The sequence below is a fragment of the Amblyomma maculatum genome, chromosome 2, assembly GCF_055883805.1.
Source record: "Amblyomma maculatum isolate TAMU_Amacu chromosome 2, ASM5588380v1, whole genome shotgun sequence".
Classification (NCBI taxonomy): domain Eukaryota; kingdom Metazoa; phylum Arthropoda; class Arachnida; order Ixodida; family Ixodidae; genus Amblyomma; species Amblyomma maculatum.
In genome coordinates, this window is record NC_139345.1 from 29,734,825 (window position 1) to 29,757,016 (window position 22,192).

A 22,192-nucleotide genomic window follows, 5' to 3' on the forward strand; every position below is an offset into this window, starting at 1 on the left:
TCTCTCATCATAGATGTCAACAATAGCTTACAAGCATTTCAGTTTTCCTCATCTCATGCAAGTCGCAGAGTGTAACAAGACCTAATGGTGCTTGCAAACGCTAGTGGAGCATTTGCCTTGTCACTTTGGCCACTTTGCCTCCACAACATTTGGCACCTTCCCAGTTAAGCCCCCTCCGCCATATAGCATGTACTGTGTAGTTCTTGCTGCAACTTGTTCGGTCAGCCATTTGGAGTAGGCCCAAACTCATTGTCAAGCATGCTGGTGTGACAACAATGGCCGATATGTAGAGTGATGTAAGCGCCAATACTTAAGACAATTATAAGCTCGGATAGAGAGTTTTTAGGCTGTTTCTCTCTTTTTTTTGTGGATGCAACAATCCTCATAGAAAGGTTGGTCAGCTGTGTTTATAAGACATTAGAAAGGTTGACAACTGGACAGAACACCTCATGAAATTGTGATGGAAATGGAAACACTTGCCTCATATTGACAGACTTGGGCTTTCAAATAGCCCTGAGGTAAGGATATGTAATTGTAATTTGGCTGTGAAAATTGCATAAAAATAGCTGGAGTGATGTTCTCCTACGAAAAATCTTGACAGGAACTCATCCCATGGCGAATTATGTTAGTGCTCCCATTTCTTAGCCAGCTTCTGAGCAACATCTTTTTACAATACGGTGCTATGTAGCTATTGCGGGATGAATACCAGCCAAGCCACCAGTGCATACGAGTTCCAAAGAGCAATCTGAATGTGACTAGCGAAGAATGCGGGCTGATGGAGCCAAAACTTGTTTTGCCATAGTTCTGGAACATGGCCGAGGGACTTCGCATGGCACTTGTAAGTGCCTTCTTTACTTTGCGCAAAACAGATGCATATGCAGCTGCAGTAAAGGTGACCATAGTGTAACAATTTTTGTTGCAGTGTGCAGCACGGCTTCTCGCTGCGTGTGAGGAGGGGACGTTCCTTGTGCGGCGCGGACGACGAACCTCTTACGTGCTGTCATTGGCTGGACCCGCCTCAGTATTCCACTTTGAAATACATTCCCAGGTATGCTATACTACAGTGTAGGTAGAGAGTAAAAATTGCTCCATATAATTAATTGCCAGTGTGTAATTATTTTTTTCCAAAACTACTTGCTCTTCAGTAGCAAGACATGGTTTGAGGGTTTCCCCAAATTTTGAGGCCCCATTTGTTGAGGGTAAACAGCGCAAAAAAGACGAGGACGAACGAAGTACACAAACGATTGTGTACTTCGTTCGTCCTCGTCTTTTTTGCGCTGTTTACCCTCAATGGATTACCAACTTGACCAAGCGTCTGTTTTACCCATTTGTTGTTTTTTTTTTTTTTTGTTTGTTTGAAACCTTTATTTTTAGTGCTACTTGAACTGAAATATAAGGCTGTTGGTAAAAAGCGCTAGCAGGTTTACTTCGATCAGGATCTATGCCTCCGTCACCCGAAACGGACAGGAGAGAAATTGAGCTGTCACGATGTGTAGTTTGATGTGCTTATGTATCTGGGCAGTGATGTGCCAGGAGAATGAAATAGTACTCACTTGCATGCTCTGCTTGTTGGAAGCCTACTATACAGTAGGCTTCCATAAAGACAGGCTCGTCTAAGATGAATGTTTAGATAATCTGGTGTCAAGAAGATGGCTGTTGTGATGCCATCTTTCTGGGACCATCAGTCGGCTTCAACAATGGTAGCTGATGGGATTTCGTGGAATGGGCTATTCAGGCGTTCCCCTTAAAAACTGTCTCTATATTTGTTTAGATACTGTGATTCTAAGATACTAAGTGTGCAGGAATGTTTTTGCCAGAAATGCAACACCTGACGCACTAGCTCGCATGAGCAAATGATGGAATAAGCATATCAGGGTGTGGGCAGATTTTACATTTCAAGAGAATCCAGACGATTAGATCAATCGCATCCTCATCGTTCTGTTGTTCCTACTGACATTTGCTAACACAGTAAAAGAGAGAATGTGGATGCTGATGCACAATTTTACCAGAAATGCTAAAATCTGCAATTTTTTATGGAAATATAGGAAACTAGGGAGTTACCGTGGCCTTTCTTACAAATTCTTTTTTAAGCACAAGGGCTCGACTTCTATTCTGTGAGAAAAGAGCAGTTTTATTACAAGGGGCAGTTTGTGCCTTTGTCAGGAGACTTTGGGAGGTGGCCAGTAGCTCAGTGAAGTTGAAGGTTGCAGGTTGCAGAGTGTAGGCAGCATTCCACTCCGAGGCATGTCACAAGCAGCTTGGAGAATGCTCTGAGCACTTCTTTACGGATTCATATTGTGAGACGAAGAAATGGACATGGTAATAACTTGTGTGCGAACTGATATTATAGTGAACGAGAACAAAACCATTATGGGAGGTTGCCTGAAATTTGTGCCGTAGTCTTCGGCAGATATGATTAATGTGGACATGAAGAATTGATGCTTGTTATACGTCTTGAAAAAGTCTGTGCCAGCACTTTGCACTGCAAGGCTTTGAGTGGTGTTTCCCGTGGCCCCTATGCAGGGGTTCATATTGAGACGAAGAAATGGACATGGTCATAACTCGTGTGCCGAACTGATTTTATAGTGAACACTGAGGAGAGAACAAAACCATTATGGGAGGTTGCCTGAAATTTGTACCGTAGTCTTTGGCAGATATGATTAATGTGGACATGAAGAATTGATGCTTGTTATGCGTCTTGAAAAAGTTTGTGCCAGCACTTTGCACTGCAAGGCCTTGAGTGGTGTTTCCCATGGCTCCTATGCAGGGTCCATACGTGCACATCGATGATGGCCCGCTGCTGTCATCGCTGGAGCATCTGGTCGCCCACTACTGCAGCTTTGAGGACGGCTTACCCGTGCGCCTGGCTCAGCCCCGTCAGTGCTGTTTGGCAATATATTTCATGAACACCACCTTTTATCTGAACACTTAAAGAAATCACACCCCAAGAAATGGGCTTTTAGCTCCGTGCCAAGGCACGTGTGCTTGTGCTGTGGTTACACGTGCTTTTTGCACAGTTGAAACATTTGGCTAATGAAAACTGGCTAATGAAAAACTGCTGAGACACTTTTTGTCAATTTTCACAGTACGGGTCAAAGAAGTGATGGCTGCACAACTTTTAGCGTACAAGGGGTGTGCATGCTTCAGTACCTGCACTTGTTGAGCACTAAGGTACCCAGCTGTCTACCTGATGTGGTTCCACAAACAAAATGCTAGTTGGCTACAGAGAAGCATATTTCACTGGTCATGCATCGCCGTGGTGGTGGAGTGGTTAAGGCACTCAACTGCTGTTCCCAAGAATGCGGGATCGAATCACAGCTGCGACTTTCACTTTTCAACGGAGACGAAAAGCTAGGAACCTATGTGCTGTGCGATGTCAGTGCATGTTAAAGAACCAATGTGGTCGAAATTTCCAGAGCCCCACACTATGGCATTTCTCGGAGCCAGAGTCGCTTTAGGATGTTAAACCCCATAAACCAAATCTAACCATTTCACTGGTCATGAGGTGGTATGAGCTCACACAGTTAGCATTTCGTTGTGTCTGCGGCAGTAATTCCACATTGCAAAATCCAGTTCAGGAACTACTCGGCTGCATGGTTTTAGTTGATGTGCCAGAGAGGACAAAAGCGTGTGTGATTCAGGAAACTGTGGACTTATTTTCTTGACGAGAAAGACTGGAAGCAGTTCTGCTTGCTTGATGCTTCTTCTGTGTGTGTGCTTTTGCCCAACAGTTGCACCAGATGAACCCCCACCGGTTGGGCCACGGTCTCCCACATCCCAGAAGCAGACACCTACCCTAACTGCAGTGGTCAGCCGAGACTCACTGCGACTGGGTAAGTGTGGAAAAACATGCGGGGGGCCCACATGAGCCCCAAGCCATGCTTGTGCTGGGCAGTAAGTGTCGTAGCTGGAATGCTCTCCTGTCATGAATCTAGACAGTATTGAAAACAGGTGCATGCGCTGCAGTTGGGAACTCTGTTTGCAGTCACAAATTGTTGGGAATTACAGCCTCATGTGCTGAGCTGTCTCTGGTTTTTGCTCAGCTGTGTAAATGACAGTTGTGACTGAATGATATAGCAGAGTGTAAGGGCTGTATATTGCTTGTTTGCCATCATAGTTGATCATGCTTGTCTAGAGCACTTAGGCAATGCGCTTATTGCAGCCACTCGCATGGCCCATTGTTGCGAGCTTGTCCACCTCATCGCTAAATTCGCCCAGCAAAATTGCAAATACCGTTATGGCCAGCTCTGCCCCACTATCTCCTTTTCTCCCAAAGATTATCAGCACGATTCTCTGGCTTCTCAAACAATGTAAACCCTTCCCTTGGTTTTCCGTTTGGCTGTCCCACTTTAGCTGCACAAGTCAAAACTACATAGTGTTTATCGATAGTATTTACTATTCGATTTGTGTTGCACTGTTACTATTTGAACCTCCTGAACATTCTGTAATTACATATTTCTTATTCATATAAACTCTTAGCAAAACATAGTGGCATTATCGGAAGATAGTATCTTGAACTAGTCACAGTAGTTAACTTGCTCTTCTCTGATCGAATCTACTGCCAGCACTTGGCAGGTACTGTGTGCGGTAACATTACCTTGCATAAAACCGCTGCTCTGAAAGCGCGAGCCCCATGCAGCATACTGCTGCCTTGCCACAATGCAGTCAATAATTGGCTGTGAACCACATGACTGGCAGTGATTCTCTTGTTTCATAGCAACAGAGGTGGCACGTGCCAAAGCAGCCCAGCTTGTGAAGTCAGGCAAAAATGCAGCACGTATGCGCTGCTGCAGTTTCACGGAATCCGTCTTGATTGTTTCCTATTTTCGTCAGTTAACTGCGTACCCTAGGCATGAAAGGAGTTTGACAAAAATTAAAGATGGCTTAGCTCTGCTATGCCTGGATATACGTAGCGAAAAGCTGTGACTACCTCGAGATCAGAAGAAGTTAATTTCTCCAGTCTTCTGCGCCGTAAGCCAGCAGCTAAACTCTCCTTGGCTTCCATGTCAAGCGCGTCTAAGTTCACCGGCGTTCTATAATTCGTTTACAGGAAAGGAAAGGCGCAGCATCTGTCACTCGCGGAGGGCAAGAAGCGCCGCCCGGCAGCGTTGGAGCGCATTCGTTCCCGCTTGGTCCTCATAGCTGACGGCAGATGGGTGATTTCATCCTAATTAAGTGACAACTATTTTAGCCTTTGGTACTTTCAAGCGCGACAATTGCAGTATCTGTCACTCGCGGAATCCAGCTACCATCCTCACGGTAGACAAGTGGAATTATGAAGAGCGTTTCATGACCCGGGGCGTGGCACAGCGGTAAATTGCTCGGCTGGGGATCCAAGGGACGGATGTTCGATTCCCAGATGGAGACTAATTTTTTTTTAATGAGGAGGAGTCGCACACCTCTTAAGCTTTGCTAGGCAGTGCTGGCAGTGCTTGGCTAGGGGGCTGCTCAGCTGGCCACCTGCGCTGCGCGTGACGTCACTTGGTCGTGGCATACGTGAAGCTCGGCTCCGACCCTCGTAGTGAAGCTTTTCGCTTCAAAACATTGGTATTGGAGCTAGTCCTCGCATTAGGGCTGTGCGTGCAGTGCTGTGCGTGCACAGTGGGGTATCTAACAGTGCTGTTTTATTTCCGCATCTTTCGATCATTATAAGCGCTGCATTCGGAGCAGCATTCCACAACTTGCACTCTGTCTTCACCCATCGCGAGGACACATGGATGGAATGGTCCCGCTGAAGTCCATTGATAGTTTGGAGGTAGTGTCACTGTCTTCTGCGGTGCACTTTCCTCCTCTAATTTCTTCGCATTCCTAGTGCCAGCTGCTGCAAAGAGCAAAAATGACACCAGTGAAAATGAAAAATACAAAAACACAAGCTCCCTCCACTTATCTACAAGGGTACTCGGTGTCTGTAAAGAAAGAAGGGAAATCAGTTCACACAGAAAGGGTGTGCAGCTTCGGTAGCTGTGCTTGTGTCTGTTTTGTTAGTCATTTTGTGTTTTGTGAACAGTGACTTATGTTATTTTAGTTCACCCTTTGTGTGTGGAGGTGAGTGATATGGTAGACTACAACCCAACAGATGCTGTAGCTAACTCAAGTCTGTCTTTGCAGGCCAAACATTGGGCGAAGGAGAGTATGGATCTGTTCTACAAGGAATTTGGGTGACACCCGAAGGCACCGAGGTCAGCTTGCTTGGATATCTTGAGAGCATTTTTAAATGCAAGGCATTCACAGGCCTGAAGCAGGAGATGTGCATGCCAGTATTCTATATCTGTGAGGCCCAGCTATCCAAGTGGTCCCATGAATGCAAGGCATTTTTTGGTACTTATGTATATTTGTGCAAATGAAAAAATTAAATTAAGAGGGGAAAATCTTGAGAGCATTTTTAAATGCATAGCATTCACAGGCCTGAAGCAGGAGATGTGCATGCCAGTATTCTATATCTGTGAGGCCCAGCTATCCAAGTGGTCCCATGAATGCAAGGCATCTTTTGGTACTTATGTATATTTGTGCAAATGAAAAAATTAAATTAAGAGGGGAAAACAAAAAATGGTTTCTCAGCTGCAGAACATATGGTTTCTGGTTTCTCCGTAAAAACTCCAGTGAGTGTCATGCCGTCATAGTCATGGGGACTAGTTTCGTGGGAGTTGCTTTATATAGCCTCATTAGCTGTTGCTGGCGCATTGCCTTCAAACAAGCTCATGTGGCAGAAAATAATATTGCACACATCAGCTTGCGCTATTCGAGGGTTCCATAGGCATTGTCATTAGAACTTTGACTTAAAGGCATTTGAAGTTGAGGGCTGGGCTTAGTACTGGAGATATTAGTATGAAAGCACTTATTCGGAGGCTACCACTCCAATCAGAGTCCTGTCTTGCCTTTCTTTGTTTCTTTCTTTAATAGATTGCATCTGTAGCAGCTTCTTTCAAGCAGCATTTACTGCTCTGAAAGGCCTATGAATGGTGTTGATGTATAGCCATGTTTTTTTAAAATTGAAGAAAGAGGTGTACTATTACGGAAAAAATAAAATAAAAGGAAGATGACACAGCTTATCAGTAGGCAGTTGCTCTTGCACTGCACCATAGCTTGGAAAAAGCTGGAATGCGTAGGAGGCATGCATGGCAGTGTCGCTGGCACTCGTGACGCATGTAGGTGGCCAAAAGTGTTTGGCTATTGAAAAGAGCAGTTTTTATGTGGAACCTGTTAAGTAACCTGTAGACCTGTGTAACCTCTAAAGTAACCTTTAAAGTGCCTGCATATTGGCTTTTCGTGTCAATTGTTGTCGCCTGATGTGCAGGTGTCGGTGGCCGTGAAGCGGTTGCGGGAGGTGTCGGCGGGTGAGGGCTTTGCACGGGAGGCGGAGTTGATGGTGGACCTGCGGCACCCCTGCATTGTACGGCTTCTGGCCATCTGCTTGGGACCACCACTGATGATGGTGCAGGAGCTGCTGCCCCTGGGCTCTCTGCTCAGCTACCTGCAGCAAGGCTGCCCCGTGGACCTGGAAGAAGATGTTCCGCGCTGGGCCCACCAGGTGGCCTGCGGCATGGCCTACCTGCAGGCGCGCCGCTTTGTGCACCGAGACCTGGCCGCCCGCAACCTGCTGCTGGCTTCTCGCATGCAGGTTGGGTGTTTTCGTAAGCACTGCTGTGCATGTATAGTGATGACTCATTGTGCTTAACTAATCAGCCCTGCTAGTCAAAGTCTCCATAACAGTAAGTTAGGCATGTTCAGCTAAGATGGTAATCAGTCTTATAAAAGCACCTGGCCTTGTATGGGATGTTTATTAGATGAGCCATGTGTTGGAAGCCAAGGCGCCCATGTGTTGTGCATTGTCAGTGCACGTTAAAGAACTCCAGGTGGTCGAAATTTCTGGAGTCCTCCACTACAGCGTCTATCATAGCCTGAGTTGCTTTGGGACGTTAAACCCTACAAACCAAACCAAACCATTAATTCAAGTGGTGAAGTGTGGTCATAGCAGTCTGCTGTCAGATTTGAAGCAGCTGCTACTGCTTGTTGCCACGAATGAACTTATTTTTCCTTTTTGGTGTTTTGTGCTCGTTTTAATACCATATACATACTTATGTCTCTTCTGATTTAACATGCAACTTGACATTCGCCAGCATAACTCTTGGTCACCCTTGTGACTACCAGCACTGTTAGATAAAGTAGCATGCACTGCTGTTGACCTGTCATTTTGTATGCACTGGTTGGACTGATTAGCCACATTTCTGGCTGAAATGCTACAGGAACACATGAGACAGTCTGAATGCATCATTCCAGCTTGGCACATAACACAGCCTGGTGTCATCTTTTTGCAGTACCAACGACACAGTGCAGAAATGCCAGTGTCTGTCTGTAGCTTTGAATAGGGAACCCTCCAGATGCACCACCACCCCCTCACCACCACCATTAAGCCACCTCCCCACCCTACCTCAGCCCACTTTCAACACTTTCACCACCCTCCAGGAAATTCTACCTCATATATGTGTGTGTGTATGTGTGTGTGTGTGTGAGAGAAAGAGAGAGAGAGTGAGTGAGTGAGTGAAGCCTTGGCTTAGAGTAAAAGCATTCATCGCAGTCAAAGTATCCAAGTAATCTTTGAGGGTGAATCCAACTGCTTTTGCAGAAATGCCACATCAGAAGTCTGACCATCTTGTACTATATTTTCTTAAATGCAAACCAAGGTGAAAATCAGTGACTTTGGGCTCTCTCGGGCTCTGGCCATGGGAAGTGACTACTACCGAGCGACCACAGGCGGACGCTGGCCTCTGAAGTGGTGAGTATGGGTGCACTCCCCCAGTGCTGTAGAGCTTGTAAATTTTTGGGCAGGAAATAAGGGTTTCTGTAGTCACTGAACGGCTTTGTGAGTGTGAGTGTCACTTTGTGAGTGAGTGTACACAATGGTGCTGGTTGTGCGATTGCAAGCATAATTGAATGTTAAGCACAGCAGAAAGGAGAAAAGTTAAACTGCTTTCGTTGAAACTTCATAGTTGAAGAAAAACCATCCTGGTCCGGGTATTGAAACCTGGGCAACTGCCTGACTGGGGCAGTCAGCCTACCAAGCTAACCAGGACTGCTAGCAGATAGTTGGGCCAGTGATTTAGTCAGCGTTTGGGGGAAACAGTGTTAGTCAGTTGTTGTCACATGAACACTTGCAAGTCGTTCACATGGCACTGAGCAGTAATTACTAGCTACCTGCAGAAATGACGACATATGATTAAGAAAAATAATGCCAAATAGTTATTGCTGTAGTAGGTCACATTCTGTCTTTGATAAAAGTAAGCAGGCTGCATGGTATTGCTTCTCACTTGTATTTTAGTGGTACCCTTACAGCTCCCCTAAGTGTATGTGTGTTTATTATATATATTTCACCATTTCAAGTTTAATATGCAGCATTAAAATAGACTTTAGTTCTACGATCCTTCAGGTGTTTAATTAATAGCGGCATTTTGATCTTGCTATTGCCATCAATTATGATGCTTTGTACGAAATTGGAAGGGGACTGCAGCCATGAAATTAGGAGACGCCTGCTTCTGGGAAAGAGAGCCATGGCTAGCCTTGACCGCCTAGCAAAGAGCAGAGACATTAGTCTGCCAACCAAGATCCGTATAACTCGTGCTATGGTCTTTCCTGCTGTGATGTATGGATGCGAGAGTTGGACTGTGAAGAAGGCTGACCGCCGAAAAATTGACACCTTTGAATTGTGGTGCTGGCGGAGACTCTTGAGAGTTCCTTGGACTGCCAGAAGATCAAATCAGTCGATATTGTCGACCATAAACCCTGACTGCTCATTGGAGGGTCAAATTCTAAAGTTAAAGCTCAGCTACTTTGGTCATCTGATGAGAAGAGAGGAGCTGCTGGAGAAAGATTTGATGTTGGGAAAGGCTGAAGGTCACCGGAGAAGGGGTAGGCAGCAAACGCGATGGTTAGATGGCATCCTCGAGGCGCTGCAGATGAAGTTATGTGATGTTAGGAAGATAGTGAGAGACCGGAAAGCGTGATGTGATATGGTCCATAGGGTCACGAAGAGTCGGACACGACTGAACGACTGAACTGAACTGAACAGTACGAAATTTTGCACATCCCTGCACAAAATCAGCTCTGGTACTTGATGGATAACTAACATGTTGCCTTTTTTGAGGCCTGAATATGCTACTTAGATGGAAATGCATGTATTCATTGTCTGTGGAATCAAAAAGTGGTATAGCAGCGAGTGTGCAGCTGCCCACCGCTTACACCGACAGCAATGGCGCTCAAGCCAGTAATGGCCATCTAAGAGCTGTGTACTCTGAAATATTGAATGTAGTTGAGCCTCACTATAACGAAATAACCAGAACTGACAAAATATTTCGTTTCCGCGAGCATTTATCATGAAAACAGGGTCGTACAGAGATGAATAAGTAGAACCTGACCCTGCAGAAATGAAATATTATTAAAAAAAGTTGGTCCTTGTCATCTGTCTTTACTGATTGTCTAAAATCAAAACCTGCCAAAAGCACTCTATTTACTTGTGTAATGAACCCACTCGCGTAATGAACCAACCTCCCAATTTTGTATCTCGTGCTTTCATTAAAATGCCACCCCCCTCTCTCTCTTTCTCTCGTCATTTTGTGTCGTTTGGTTGCTGCTAAAAACAGTATTTTGTAGTGATGACCATTAACCTATTACAATGGCTTTGGCCACTGGACCGAAGGTTACAGGATTGTGTCCTGGCCGTGGCAGCAAAAATGCCCATATGCTCATCATTGCCAGTTCAAATTGAAAGAACCCCACGTGTTGTCCCACATAGCTCATGTGTCATTTTGGCATCTTACAAAACTCACAAATAATTTTACTAATGACCATTTGAAAGAGTATGCTTATTCACTGAAAGAATCATTTGGTGCACTTCAAGCAGGTATTGCTGTGTGTGGGTGCCCTCTTGGGTTCAGGTGTTTTTTAATGTGAAGAAATATCGAGAGCAGAAGGGGCATGGAGATTTTAGTGGTGTTTGCTATCAGCAGAAAAAGAAGAATGCATCAGTGCCATGTTCACTGCATATATGAACCTCTTTTTGCACCACCACAGGTTTTTCTTCTCCTTTTTTTGTCAATTTAAACGTTTGTATGTGCTTTGCAATTGCTAGTTGGCACGTGTGTGCCTTGATACTTTTGCCCCTGTGCTGCTGTGCGTCCTTTCCTTGTTGCACTTCACTGAGAGTTTTGGCCATTTTAGAATGTCCTTTCTGTGGCGTCTTGTTTTCATCTGTGCTGGTGTCTGTCCTTTGGCAGGTATGCCCCTGAGTCAGTCAACTTTGGCACCTTCTCACATGCCAGCGATGCATGGAGCTTTGGCATCACACTCTGGGAGATGTACTCACTTGGAGAGCTGCCTTACGGCCCACTCACTGGGGTGCAGGTAGGAAACTGTTCGAAGGTGTACAATTAAGAAATTTCCAAGTTCTCCTTCTGAAATCTTTAGTGATGCGATTGCTGCGCCGCTGTGTCACACTGCGCCAAAGGACCAATCCTGTTACAAGCTGCACATTATGACAAAATCAGAGTAATCTGCACAAAGCCTGCGCAAGACAACCTTCTGGCCACACAGCCGGTCATGTGGCCAGGTTCTAGGCTGGTCATGTTTCTTTCAGTGGGGAAATTATCTTTTCTCATGACACATGTGCGTCATAAAAAGAGAGAAAATAGGGTGGGGGGGTGGGGGGGAGCAAAACAGGCTTTTTAGGGCCATAGCTTATGTTAGCTTTGTATATTCAGTAAAACCTCGATAATTCGAACTCAGTTAATTCGAAATCCTGGATAATTTGAAGGTTTTTCCCAATGTAAACCAGCCCGGTCAATTTGAAAATTAGGGTTCTATGCGGCAATGCCCGATTCATGTTTTGCCGCAAACCCCTGCCCGCATAGCGATGGTGACGATTTATAGGTGACACATCCGAGCCGAAGCACTCTAGGCACTAAAATCTGTCCACACTGTGGCCCACAAACTGCCGAAACGCGCACCTGCCAAGAAGAAGATGTGCTTCACTGCAACGCGGCAGGCATACTGTTTTTGTCATGTGATCTCGCCTCCACTCCATCCCATGGCGTGTTTCACGTTTTTTTCACCCTGCGTCAGCTGCAGTACATGTTCTGTGCCTTGATCGCTCTTCCCCCATGCCTCCGATGCTGCAAAAACTTGCTGCACAGGTCTTGCCTGTGCCATTTCTTTGTGTTGTGCGTGGCAGTTAGGGGTGGCTACTGTGCCGTTGTTCTTTTGGGCTGTGCAGAAGTGCTAGTTTTGTGACCGTACTAGTGAATGAAATGCTGAAGTTACTGCAGCAGAAGTTCTGCTTGATCCAAGAAGCTGGCAAGAAAGCTTGTTCCAAGACCGAGTTGGCTAAAAGGCAATCCCCTCTCGACATTGTCCACAATACTAAGTGACAAGTCGAAGATACTAGAGACCTACGGCAAGACATTCTTCGAAGCGGTCACGAATGCGGGCTCCCGCATGTCGACGTGGAATCTGCTCTGCTTTGCTGGCTGCAGAAAGCAAATGCAGCCCACCTTCTCGTCAACGAAATGATACTGCGGGAGAAGGCGAACGACCTGGCTCTGCAACTTGGGCGCGCGGAATTCAAGTGTAGTAACGGACGGTGTAGCAGTTTTAAAGAATGCAATAATTTGACATTTCTGATCATCTGTGGTGAGAGCGGCAAGAGTGTTGTCGAGAATTGAAAGAAGCTCACTTTGCCAGGGCTGCTTAGTGAATATGGTGCAGATGATGTTTACAACCTTGATGAGGCTGCACTTTTTTATAAGATGCTGCCAACGAAAACATTTGCAGTGAAAGACACTGCAGTCAAGGGTAGGAAACATGCCAAGGACAGAATTACAGTGCTGTTCGGCACAAACATGTGCAGTAAACACAAGCTGCCGCTACTGGTCGTCGGGAAGACGGGGAAGCCTCACTGCTTCAAAGGAAGATTTATCAGCACCACCTGCTCAAACGCCTGGTCTTTTGCTACGACAGTGGCAAAGAGTACTTCATCGACCTCTTTGGAGCCATATGCCTCATGGTGTACGCTTGGAAACAAGTGTAGCCCACGTTGATCAGGTGGTGTTTGGAACATGCTGGTTTTTTCAGTGGAAGCATTGTTGATGCCGATGCAGACTACCAATGCATGCTTGACGAAGGAGCAGAGTATTTCGACCGCATCAATGCACTCTGCGCTGAAGATGGTGAGTCCAATGCAGTCGGCTTCGCCAAGTACCTGAACTTTGAGAGTGGTGAGCAGGCAAGCTACTTGGACTTTGAGAGTGAGGTTACTGCTGTTGCGAACATATGCGATGACAGCAACGATAGCGGCGACAACAGCGACGAGCCTCCCTGAGCACCTCCTCTCAGTGAAGTTATTAGATCGCTGAACGTTACCAACAGTTTTAGGGCGAAAGCCTTTAATGGCTCATACTGTGGTCGACAAAAGCTGTCCGCGCGCACCTGATTCGTCAACAGAGAAGTGTGCAGCCGCCAAATTTATTGATTCGATATTCACCAACCAGAAGTCTTATGCCCTATCACCATTGATTCGATATTCAGAAAATAAATTAATAAACCTTGTCTCCCACCGGGGAATCGAACCTCCATCCCTTGGATCCCCAGCCCAGCACTTTATCACTGTGCCATGCCCCGGATCATGAAACGCTCTTCATAATTCCCCTTGTCTACAGTGAGAATGATAGCGGGATTTTGTGAGTGACAGATACTGTGCCTTTCCTTTCCTGTAGACGAATTATAGAACGTCGGTGAACTTTAATGCATTCAATGAAATGCTGGTTATGTTCGACTAGGGGCGAGCGATGTACCGTCACAACAGGTCATGATGTCACAAGGCAATTTATGCATATATGAAGCTGACCCCACCAGTTGTCCGATCCAGGCGTCCGTGCGTCCTTTTATTTGCCGCTTCCTCGAACACCGCGCCACACAGCAAACAAAAGCAGACCCAGATGTCTAGGAGGCGTTGTTAGTACAACAGGCATCAGCGGCGTTTGAAATTGATTTGCAGGATAGAAAAGGTGCAGTATCTGTCACAATTCTCTGCGGACACATGTATCACGCCGTAAAGGAATGGAGGAATGTGAAACTGTAGTCGCCCTCTTTACTCGAAGCATCATTCACCGCCACATTCGCAACAAATGCGTATCAGAATGCGGCACTCAGGCTATCGCCTTTCACCACTTTAGTCGCCAAATTGTCTCATAATTCTTGTTGAGTGCTACGGTGAAAGTTCTGAAATGTTTTACCTAATTTACTAACTCGAGAACTTGACCTTCGGAGCTGCAAACTACCAGACGCGGCAAACAAGCATATCTGATTACATTAAGTAATTCAAAATATGTCGAATAATGGCAGTTAAATCTCGTTACAAGAGACACTCGGTTATAAGAGACACTTGAAAATGGTTTAGTTGATTTTCCTATGTCTGCCATTTTAACAACATTGCATACAAGAGACACTCAGTTACTAAGGACAACTTTTTCAGGTCCCTGGAATACATTCTTCACTATTTAGAAGAGACAGAACCCAGGTGTGCTCATGCAATGCAGCTGAAGCGTACCAACTCATAAATGATGCACTTCAGATTTCCTTATTTAAATTCTGTTCCATATCAGCATCCTTTTTGTTGTATGTGTCAGGAACTGAGAATGAGTGCTTCCCCATTATTGGGAAGTCAAAACGACTTGATTGCTTCAGCCACTGGCATCGCATTACTGTTACCTCTGAAGCAAATCAAAATGAATGAATGACATCCAGCATATTTAACTCCTCGCTGTTAAAATTTGATCACGAGATGAAAGCTCAGAATCCCGATGCCTTTCTCTTTGTGGACAATGCTTTTTGCAGCACCAAAGTTCTCGTGCTCAAAGCCACCGAAGTTATTTTTTCCCTCCAAACTTCGCACTGTACTTTCAACCAATAGACAAAAGCATTATGCACTCTGTCAAGTTGCTGTACAAAACAAGGTTGGTAGAATGCCTGTTGCTCAACGGGCAGCAAGACTTTACAATAGTAATTGATGCGAAGTGAAGCTGTGAAAAACTGTTTCATACAAGCAGGCTTTAAATGTGATGACATGATGTAAGAGGGCCCATATATGGATACTGTGGAAATGTTCCTTGAAGATGAAGCTTGGGCGAACATCCAAGAGACTGCTGAGGTACCAGAATCTATTGAGGAATTCGTATCTGCAGATGCGGATCTTGTGTGCTTCCGAAGAGCTTACAGACTCTGCAGTTCTCGCTCAAGTAAATGGCACATGTGCCATAGATTTCAGAGGAAAAGTGCCAACATCTGAGGGTGACGAGCATTTAAGAGTGCTTCAAAGGTATTAGAGCAACAGGAAGGCTTGCATAGTGAAGTGCTTTACTACCAGAATTTGAGAAGGAATGCACTCTGCACTCACAAAAATACATACTAGTATGAATAATTTCTTTAAGCTTTCCTGAACAATTCGCTGTTAATGCGTGTGAATGCATTTATATGCTGATGTGCAATAAACTGATCAACACAGTGCTTTTAGAATTTTTGGTTACAAGAGACCTTGCTTACAAGAGACATCTTTTTCGGGTCCCTTGAGTGTCTTTTGTAACGAGGTTTTACTAGCGCGTTCCTGCAACAAATTTTTTTGCCTGAGTCGAATCTCTTGGTGTGTTTGGTTAATTCGAAAACCCGCTTAATTCGAAGATTTCTTGCTGACCTGATAACTTCGAATTAACGAGGTTGCACAGTGGACGGTAATGCTGTGGACATTAGCATGCAGAAAGATTCTCACAGAATATTGCAGACTCTGTTTTCAATGCAAAAAAGTTTTCGGCTGCAGAGATTTAGGGGCCCTATGCATAATGGTGTAGACTGAGGCAGCTTTCTCATCTCTTTAAGGCCATGTAAGTCCCGTCCACTCCTAGCTATAACAAGGTCCCTGCTTTCAAATCGTTATTGCATCCGACCCGACCGCTCAATAAAGTTAATTGGCAGGCCATATGAAGCAGCACATCTGGTTTGCTCTGTGCTTGCATCGTTTTGCATCAATATGCATCTGCGTGTGACGCAATGTTGCTTTGAAAGCAGTGATCATGTTATAGCTAGAAGTGGATGACCTTACTTTGGTTGCAGCTTGGCTGGATGCGTTTGCAGCAAATGGCCAAATGTCCTTGCGCTGGCCCCTGACTGATACTCATGACACAAATAGAAGAACTAAGGCACTTCTAGCAGAGAGTAAGTCTGTGCTGGTTACAAAGGCTTAATGATGGGCCGAATGCAGTGTTCATAGAGCAGCATGGCAGCGAAACTGGCACGGGTCTGTTGCGTACCAATGAGCAGCACTGTAACATTAAGACCATGCTGGGAGAACTAATGGTACGTTTCATAGGCACAATAGGTGACTTTCAGCATCTTCTGAATTCAGAAAACAAACGAGCACCACTGGTATGCAGAAGCTCTCCTCTGCCCCGCAATGCGACATTAGTGCTGCCACCATGATAGTTGCACAGTGGACGGTAATGCTGTGGGCATTAGCATGCAGAAAGAAAGATTCTCACAGAATATTGCAGACTCTGTTTTCAATGCAAAAAAGTTTTCGGCTGCAGAGATTTAGGGGCCCTATGCGTAATGGTGTAGACTGAGGCAGCTTTCTCATCTCTTCAAAGCCATGTATTTCTGTTCTGTCCTCGTTTCTTTTTCTTTTCTTAGATAAAAATTGTATCCAGTTTCCTTTGCAGTCATGTGACCTTGCTTGATTGTTACGACATAGTTGAATTGGCTTAGTTCAGGTGTTTTGCTTGAAGCACCAGATTAATCTGCCAAAGTATGAGACACAGGGAAGAAGAGGACAGGACAAGGCTTAATTTTCTTAAGGTTTTGCTGTCGCTGCTATCAGTTAATAATTACCATGGAATTGTAATGCCGGAACATGCATGCTTGTGCATCATGCCAATTTCTTGGTTTGCTTTCAGTAACCGCTTTTCGATGGAGGCGAAAAGCAAGGCGCCCGTGTGCTGTGCGATGTCAGTCTCTCATAGCCTGAGTTACTTTGGGACGTCAAACCCCACAAACCAAACCAAATCGCTTTTCATGTGAAGTGCAAGTGTGCTTAAAAAAGTGCCTCATGTCAAGCAACCATTTAGCTGTGGCAGATGGTGCTTGTGGTATGCAACCGCCAACTGCTTGTCTGTGTGTGGCCCCTGTGCAGGTGCTGGCATTGGTGGAGAGTGGGGAACGGCTGGCCATGCCTGATGGCTGCCCTGACTGGGCGTATGCAGCCATGCAACATTGTTGGCGCATGGCCCCCGACCAGAGGCCCCACTTCAGCGATCTGGCCACTCTGTTTGCTGCACATAGTGTCAGACACCTCTGTGCTGGATGCACTGAGCTGGCGCAATAAAGGGATGGTCCACACGGCAAGAAGAATGGCAGAAACAATTCTTTGTTTCTGTACTCGGTATATGGATACAGTCTGTTTCACTCCTTATGGCAGCATGCAGCCAGTTTTGGACATGGAAGTGCATCATGAAAAGAGCAGCACTTTTTATTTACTTTTCTATGATCTGTGCATATGCTGAGACCACAGGTGGCACTATTTGCAAGCATTTCCATTGTGACACACGTGGTACGCACAAACCAATTTGTTTCTCTCTTGCAGCAGTTGCACAAAAATGGGAAAACTTTGATTGCATGTAGTCTACAAAATGCAACACTTAAAAAATGTGAAAAGTTGGCTTAAAGCTTGGTATGTACTATGTTTACTACAAGACAGAAAACTGTGTGGCACCTTTCACTAGGCGCAATGTTAACGTTTTCATTAAGAGATTAGTCAGTGACGAAATTTAATGAAAGTTTGCTCTCTGGACATAGTATTTTCAACCTGGCACGATGCAATTAGCCGCCTGCGTGCATGCGGAAAGCATCACAGTTGATCTCTTTCACTTGGTTGAAGAATGGCTAGGCTATGCGGGCTAGGGAGAAAATATGGGAAACAAAGCAGACATTTGTAACCATTGCTTAAACCAGACTAATGTCAAGAAACAAAAGGTTGCAAAGCACCTCAAATTGAGCAAGTGTTGAGTAGAACAATATAAGAGGGTATGTCACTATAATTAAAGCAGGCTGCGGCTGTGTTCTTTTTTTTTTTTTTTTTCAGTATTTCTTCTGGCCATGTAAAGAGCACTGCATTTTTGCTGGTTTGCATAGGGAAAGGTATAAAATGAAATGAACAAAAATTTAAACGACATACATATGCATACGGTCTTGATAACTAGTTGCGTACACATAAAAGACAAACAGAAAAAAAAAGAGATGAAGAAGATAGAAAGAGCACAGCTATCAACTGGCTTTATTCATATTGCTGAGGCTTCGAATTCTAGACACGAGTCATCACCAATTGCCACTACAGCCTTGGAACAAGCAACACTAGGTTTTGTGCTCTACCTCGCAGTTGGCATTATGAGCGCATTGGCATTGGCATTATGAGCGAAAAATCATGCACGAGCATGGCGCTGGCAGGCAGTAGCTGGCAGCTGACATGGCCAGCGCACTGACTGGACATAGGCTTACCCAATGTTACGTTTGGCCGAAGCTGTCAACTTGGGCCTCTCTTTGCATATGGGAGGGCGATATCAGAATCGGCCTGCCAGCAGCTTTGCCTAGGCCATGCAGGCGTGTTCATACGGCTTAGTTAAAGCGGGGCTTTATTGTGGGCTGGTAACCTACTCTATCGCTCTATTGCATCATATCCTTAAAGCAGAGCTTAAGCCTCATGCCTGCAGCCACGATCGTGTCCGTCCGTCCGTAACGCTTTCCGGTCATGACGTCAAGACTAGTGATGACGTCACCAGGCGATTCACGCTTATACGAAGCTGACCCCGCCGAGCGTTTCATACAGGCGTCCTGTGCATCACCTTTCATTTGGCGCTTCCTCAAACGCCGCACCACACAGCATATAGAAGCAGACTCAGTACAGCAGGCATCAGCGGCATTTCAAATTGGTTTACAGGAAAAAAAAGGCGCAGTATCTGTCACAGTTCTCTGCGGACACCTTAACCGAGCCATAAAGGAAAGGAGGAAGTGAAGAAAAAGAGAAAGAGGCGCCGTAGGGGAGGGCTTCGGACCACCACGCAACAGATGCTTTTGCCTCATCACACTTTAGTGATCCATAGTGCCCCCTAGAATTTTTGCATACTTCTAGCATTTTAAGAGTTATCCATAACTAAACTATTGGATTAGTGTAAGATACATGTACAGTCTTTGTCAAAAATATATGGCCCAAGGAGTTCGCTTCTAAGCACTCTAAGCCCCTGAAAGCAATGATAGAATGTAGAGGTAAGCATAGAGAAGAATGGGGACCAGATTTGTTGTATACGAGATTTCGGACGGTGCAGATGTGTACCAAGCCCCGTTATGGGACTTAGAAGCAAAACCCTTGGGCCGTATATTTTTGACAAAGACTGTACCTACATGCTGCATATTATGTTAACCACTTTTTAATAAACCCCTCGCTAATGTTGCAAGAGACTCGAGGATATATGAAAATTAATAATGGCTCAGCTTTTATTAAAGTATCAAATGATGGTTGACAGTAAAGTGTGGTATAACAGCCTTTGAAGAAGCCACTAGACACCACCGCTGAAGCCATCAAATGGCCTTCAAGACTATTCCACTGAACTGCAGAACACACTGGCATTTTTGTCGTTTTGCATGGCAGTGCAAACCACTGGCAGTGATAACAGAATTGTTAGCCTGGCAAGCTTCACAGTTGAACATCATACAAAAGTTTTTGCAGAATACGTATATGAGAGTTATCACCTATCTGGGAAAAATTTGATAACAGCTGGCATCTCCATATTTCTTCCCTATTTTTCCCAGTGAGAAGACAATGTGAATGGTGCATGCATCGCAATCAACAGCTCTACCGGTGTCTCAAGACGTGTGTTGCTCCAATCTGTCATTTGGAGATGTTCTATCTCTGAGTCGTTACACCCGAGTGTTAAGTGTGCGAAATTTTTTGTTATCTGTGGCATGCAATTTGGCTAGCCATTAAATTTTCACGCAATGCTTTGGTTAATTGTGGGTCTGCGACACCTGGTTTCTCCTAGGGTACGAGTTTGTTGAGCAGTGACCAACCATTGCTTTAGGGGGAAGAATGCATCAAAGCTACATGCAGGAGCAGTGGCATTTCTGAGCTTAGTTAACATTGCACATGTACATATGTGATATCTGTGTGTTTGCTGTAACTACGTCTGGTGACTGTTTGTTTCAGAAATGAGTGCCACACTTTCAGTGTGCACTGCGACGGTCTAATTGCCTTCATTCACAATTGGCAATTGTGCATTTTACTTGCATCTATTACAAGTGGTCTCAACTGTAATGAAAACTTAGCGATTATTCATTTTACATGCATCCATTACAAGTAAGCTCAACTGTTTACATGCATCCATTACAAGTGAGCTCAACTGTAATGAAAACTTAGAAGCGGAAGAGGAGACCAAGGAGGTACTGCACAGTAGCAAGCCCCACTCCTTATAATTGTACATGCCCACTAAGCAGTATTTTTACGAGATGGGCTCAAGCAGGTCAAGCATAAAACACTCTTTAATGCTCATTGCAAATTTTGCAGTTTCATTTCCAAGGTAGCACTACATAAATATAACACTCTGTGAGTGGAAATAATTACATTAGTCTAGTACAATCTGATTTTACAAGTACTGGAAGTCAAGCATGAGACTGCAACCGAGGGGGTTCAATGCCATCGGTCAGTATACTTCACCCATCAATTTTACCAGCTGTTCATGTACTTTGCACGAATGATCAATTCTACATTATGCAATGGTGTATGCCACCACAGTATAGCAACAGGAAATCAAAGTTGTCTTTATAACACTTGGCCAGAATGCTGAACAGGGTAAAAAAGTGCTGTTGAGTTCCCTCCATGTTCTCCAAACTCTAGACTGCTTGGCTCCTATTTGTTGAGAAGCTAAAATATGAGATCCACTGGCAGAAACTAAATATGCTGTGTGGCTTGCGAGATGAAACGTACAAAGTTCTCCGAGAATACTGTTGTCAGTATTGCACATGTAGTTCACCAAAATGAGAACTTCTGCATGCTCATAGTAACCCTTGTAATCATCTAACATGATTAAGAAGTGAAAAATAAGTTACAGCTACCATTTTAAGGTCAATATATATCGCACTAAAAATCCCAGCCCGTTCGCCTTCTACCGTGAGACAAGAGACAGCATTGAAGTGCACAGGCTGCCAAGCCCACGTGGCCACATATGGCATTCTTGAGGGTGTCGCTCTCAGCCCTTTGTAGATACAGAAGTCCTCAATAACAGCAATGTGATGCTGAAGTCATTTGTCTTAGAATGTCTTGTCTATACTAGTTATCACTAATTTAAACATACAAATCTGTCCACCACAGTAATGACGTTGCACATTCAAGACCTCGTATCCCAGAAAGCCTGCATCTCTGAAATCAGCGTAAAAAATTGTATACATGAACCAAATTTGACTACATTTTATAGATGAGTAATGAAATATAGTTTTAATTGTTACTGATCATGTATCCTAGTACACAGCTGCTAATAATACAAGGCATTCTCAATACAGGCACACTGTTACACCTTAGCCTGATTGGCATGGTGTGCACCCAGCTTGAGCAGTGCTGTCTGTACAAGGTTTGACACGGCACCATCTCCACTGCACTGCACCAGAAGGGCTTCTTGAAGCACGGTGACAAGCTCCTCTCTCAGAGCAGATATTGTCATTCGCTGGGTTACATCAACAAGGAGCAACAGCTGTTGCCTCAAACATTGGCTAGGCAGTGAGGTCAGGCCAAACATCAGCATCACTAGAAGGTCCTGAAGGTCCTCCTCTGAAAAGTCCTTGGTGGCCTTCAGGCAATCCTAAAAGCAAGCAATGAATTTTGATGTTTTTCAGAACATTTTCACATTGCATAGTTGCTGCACCATGTAAGCAAGTTACATTTATTCCTTCCCTGTTTGATACACAAGATACTGTACAGCCAAAGTAAGAAAAGTAACCCTTCCTCCCCTAGCCTTGTTTCTTCATTTCTAGCTTCTTTCTATTCGCATCAAAAGTTATTGACAAGCTAAATTTTTGGTCTGGCTTCAGAGTTCGTTTCTGGAAATAACTTTTTTCTAAT

The 22,192-nt window shown here is 44.8% G+C and overlaps 2 protein-coding genes across 8 annotated transcripts in view; one reads left to right on the forward strand and one right to left on the reverse strand.

The window, feature by feature from the left end:
- Positions 1-17,476, forward strand: part of Shark (SH2 ankyrin repeat kinase) — a 47,381-nt gene extending 29,905 nt beyond the window's left edge. For all 3 annotated transcript variants that reach the window (XM_084593666.1, XM_084593664.1, XM_084593667.1), the window contains 8 exons: positions 923-1,048; positions 2,768-2,876; positions 3,732-3,833; positions 6,109-6,179; positions 7,295-7,618; positions 8,682-8,773; positions 11,268-11,394; positions 17,225-17,476. In XM_084593666.1, the coding sequence (XP_084449792.1) occupies positions 923-1,048; positions 2,768-2,876; positions 3,732-3,833; positions 6,109-6,179; positions 7,295-7,618; positions 8,682-8,773; positions 11,268-11,394; positions 17,225-17,416 (1,143 nt within the window). In that variant the 3' untranslated portion in view covers positions 17,417-17,476. The remainder of the gene's footprint in view (positions 1-922; positions 1,049-2,767; positions 2,877-3,731; positions 3,834-6,108; positions 6,180-7,294; positions 7,619-8,681; positions 8,774-11,267; positions 11,395-17,224) is intronic.
- Positions 17,477-18,149: 673 nt separating this feature from the next.
- Positions 18,150-22,192, reverse strand: part of LOC146198257 (uncharacterized) — a 32,969-nt gene continuing 28,926 nt past the window's right edge. For all 5 annotated transcript variants that reach the window (XM_084593659.1, XM_084593662.1, XM_084593663.1 and 2 more), the window contains one exon: positions 18,150-21,932. In XM_084593659.1, coding sequence (XP_084449785.1) covers positions 21,645-21,932 — 288 coding nt within the window. In that variant the 3' untranslated portion in view covers positions 18,150-21,644. The remainder of the gene's footprint in view (positions 21,933-22,192) is intronic.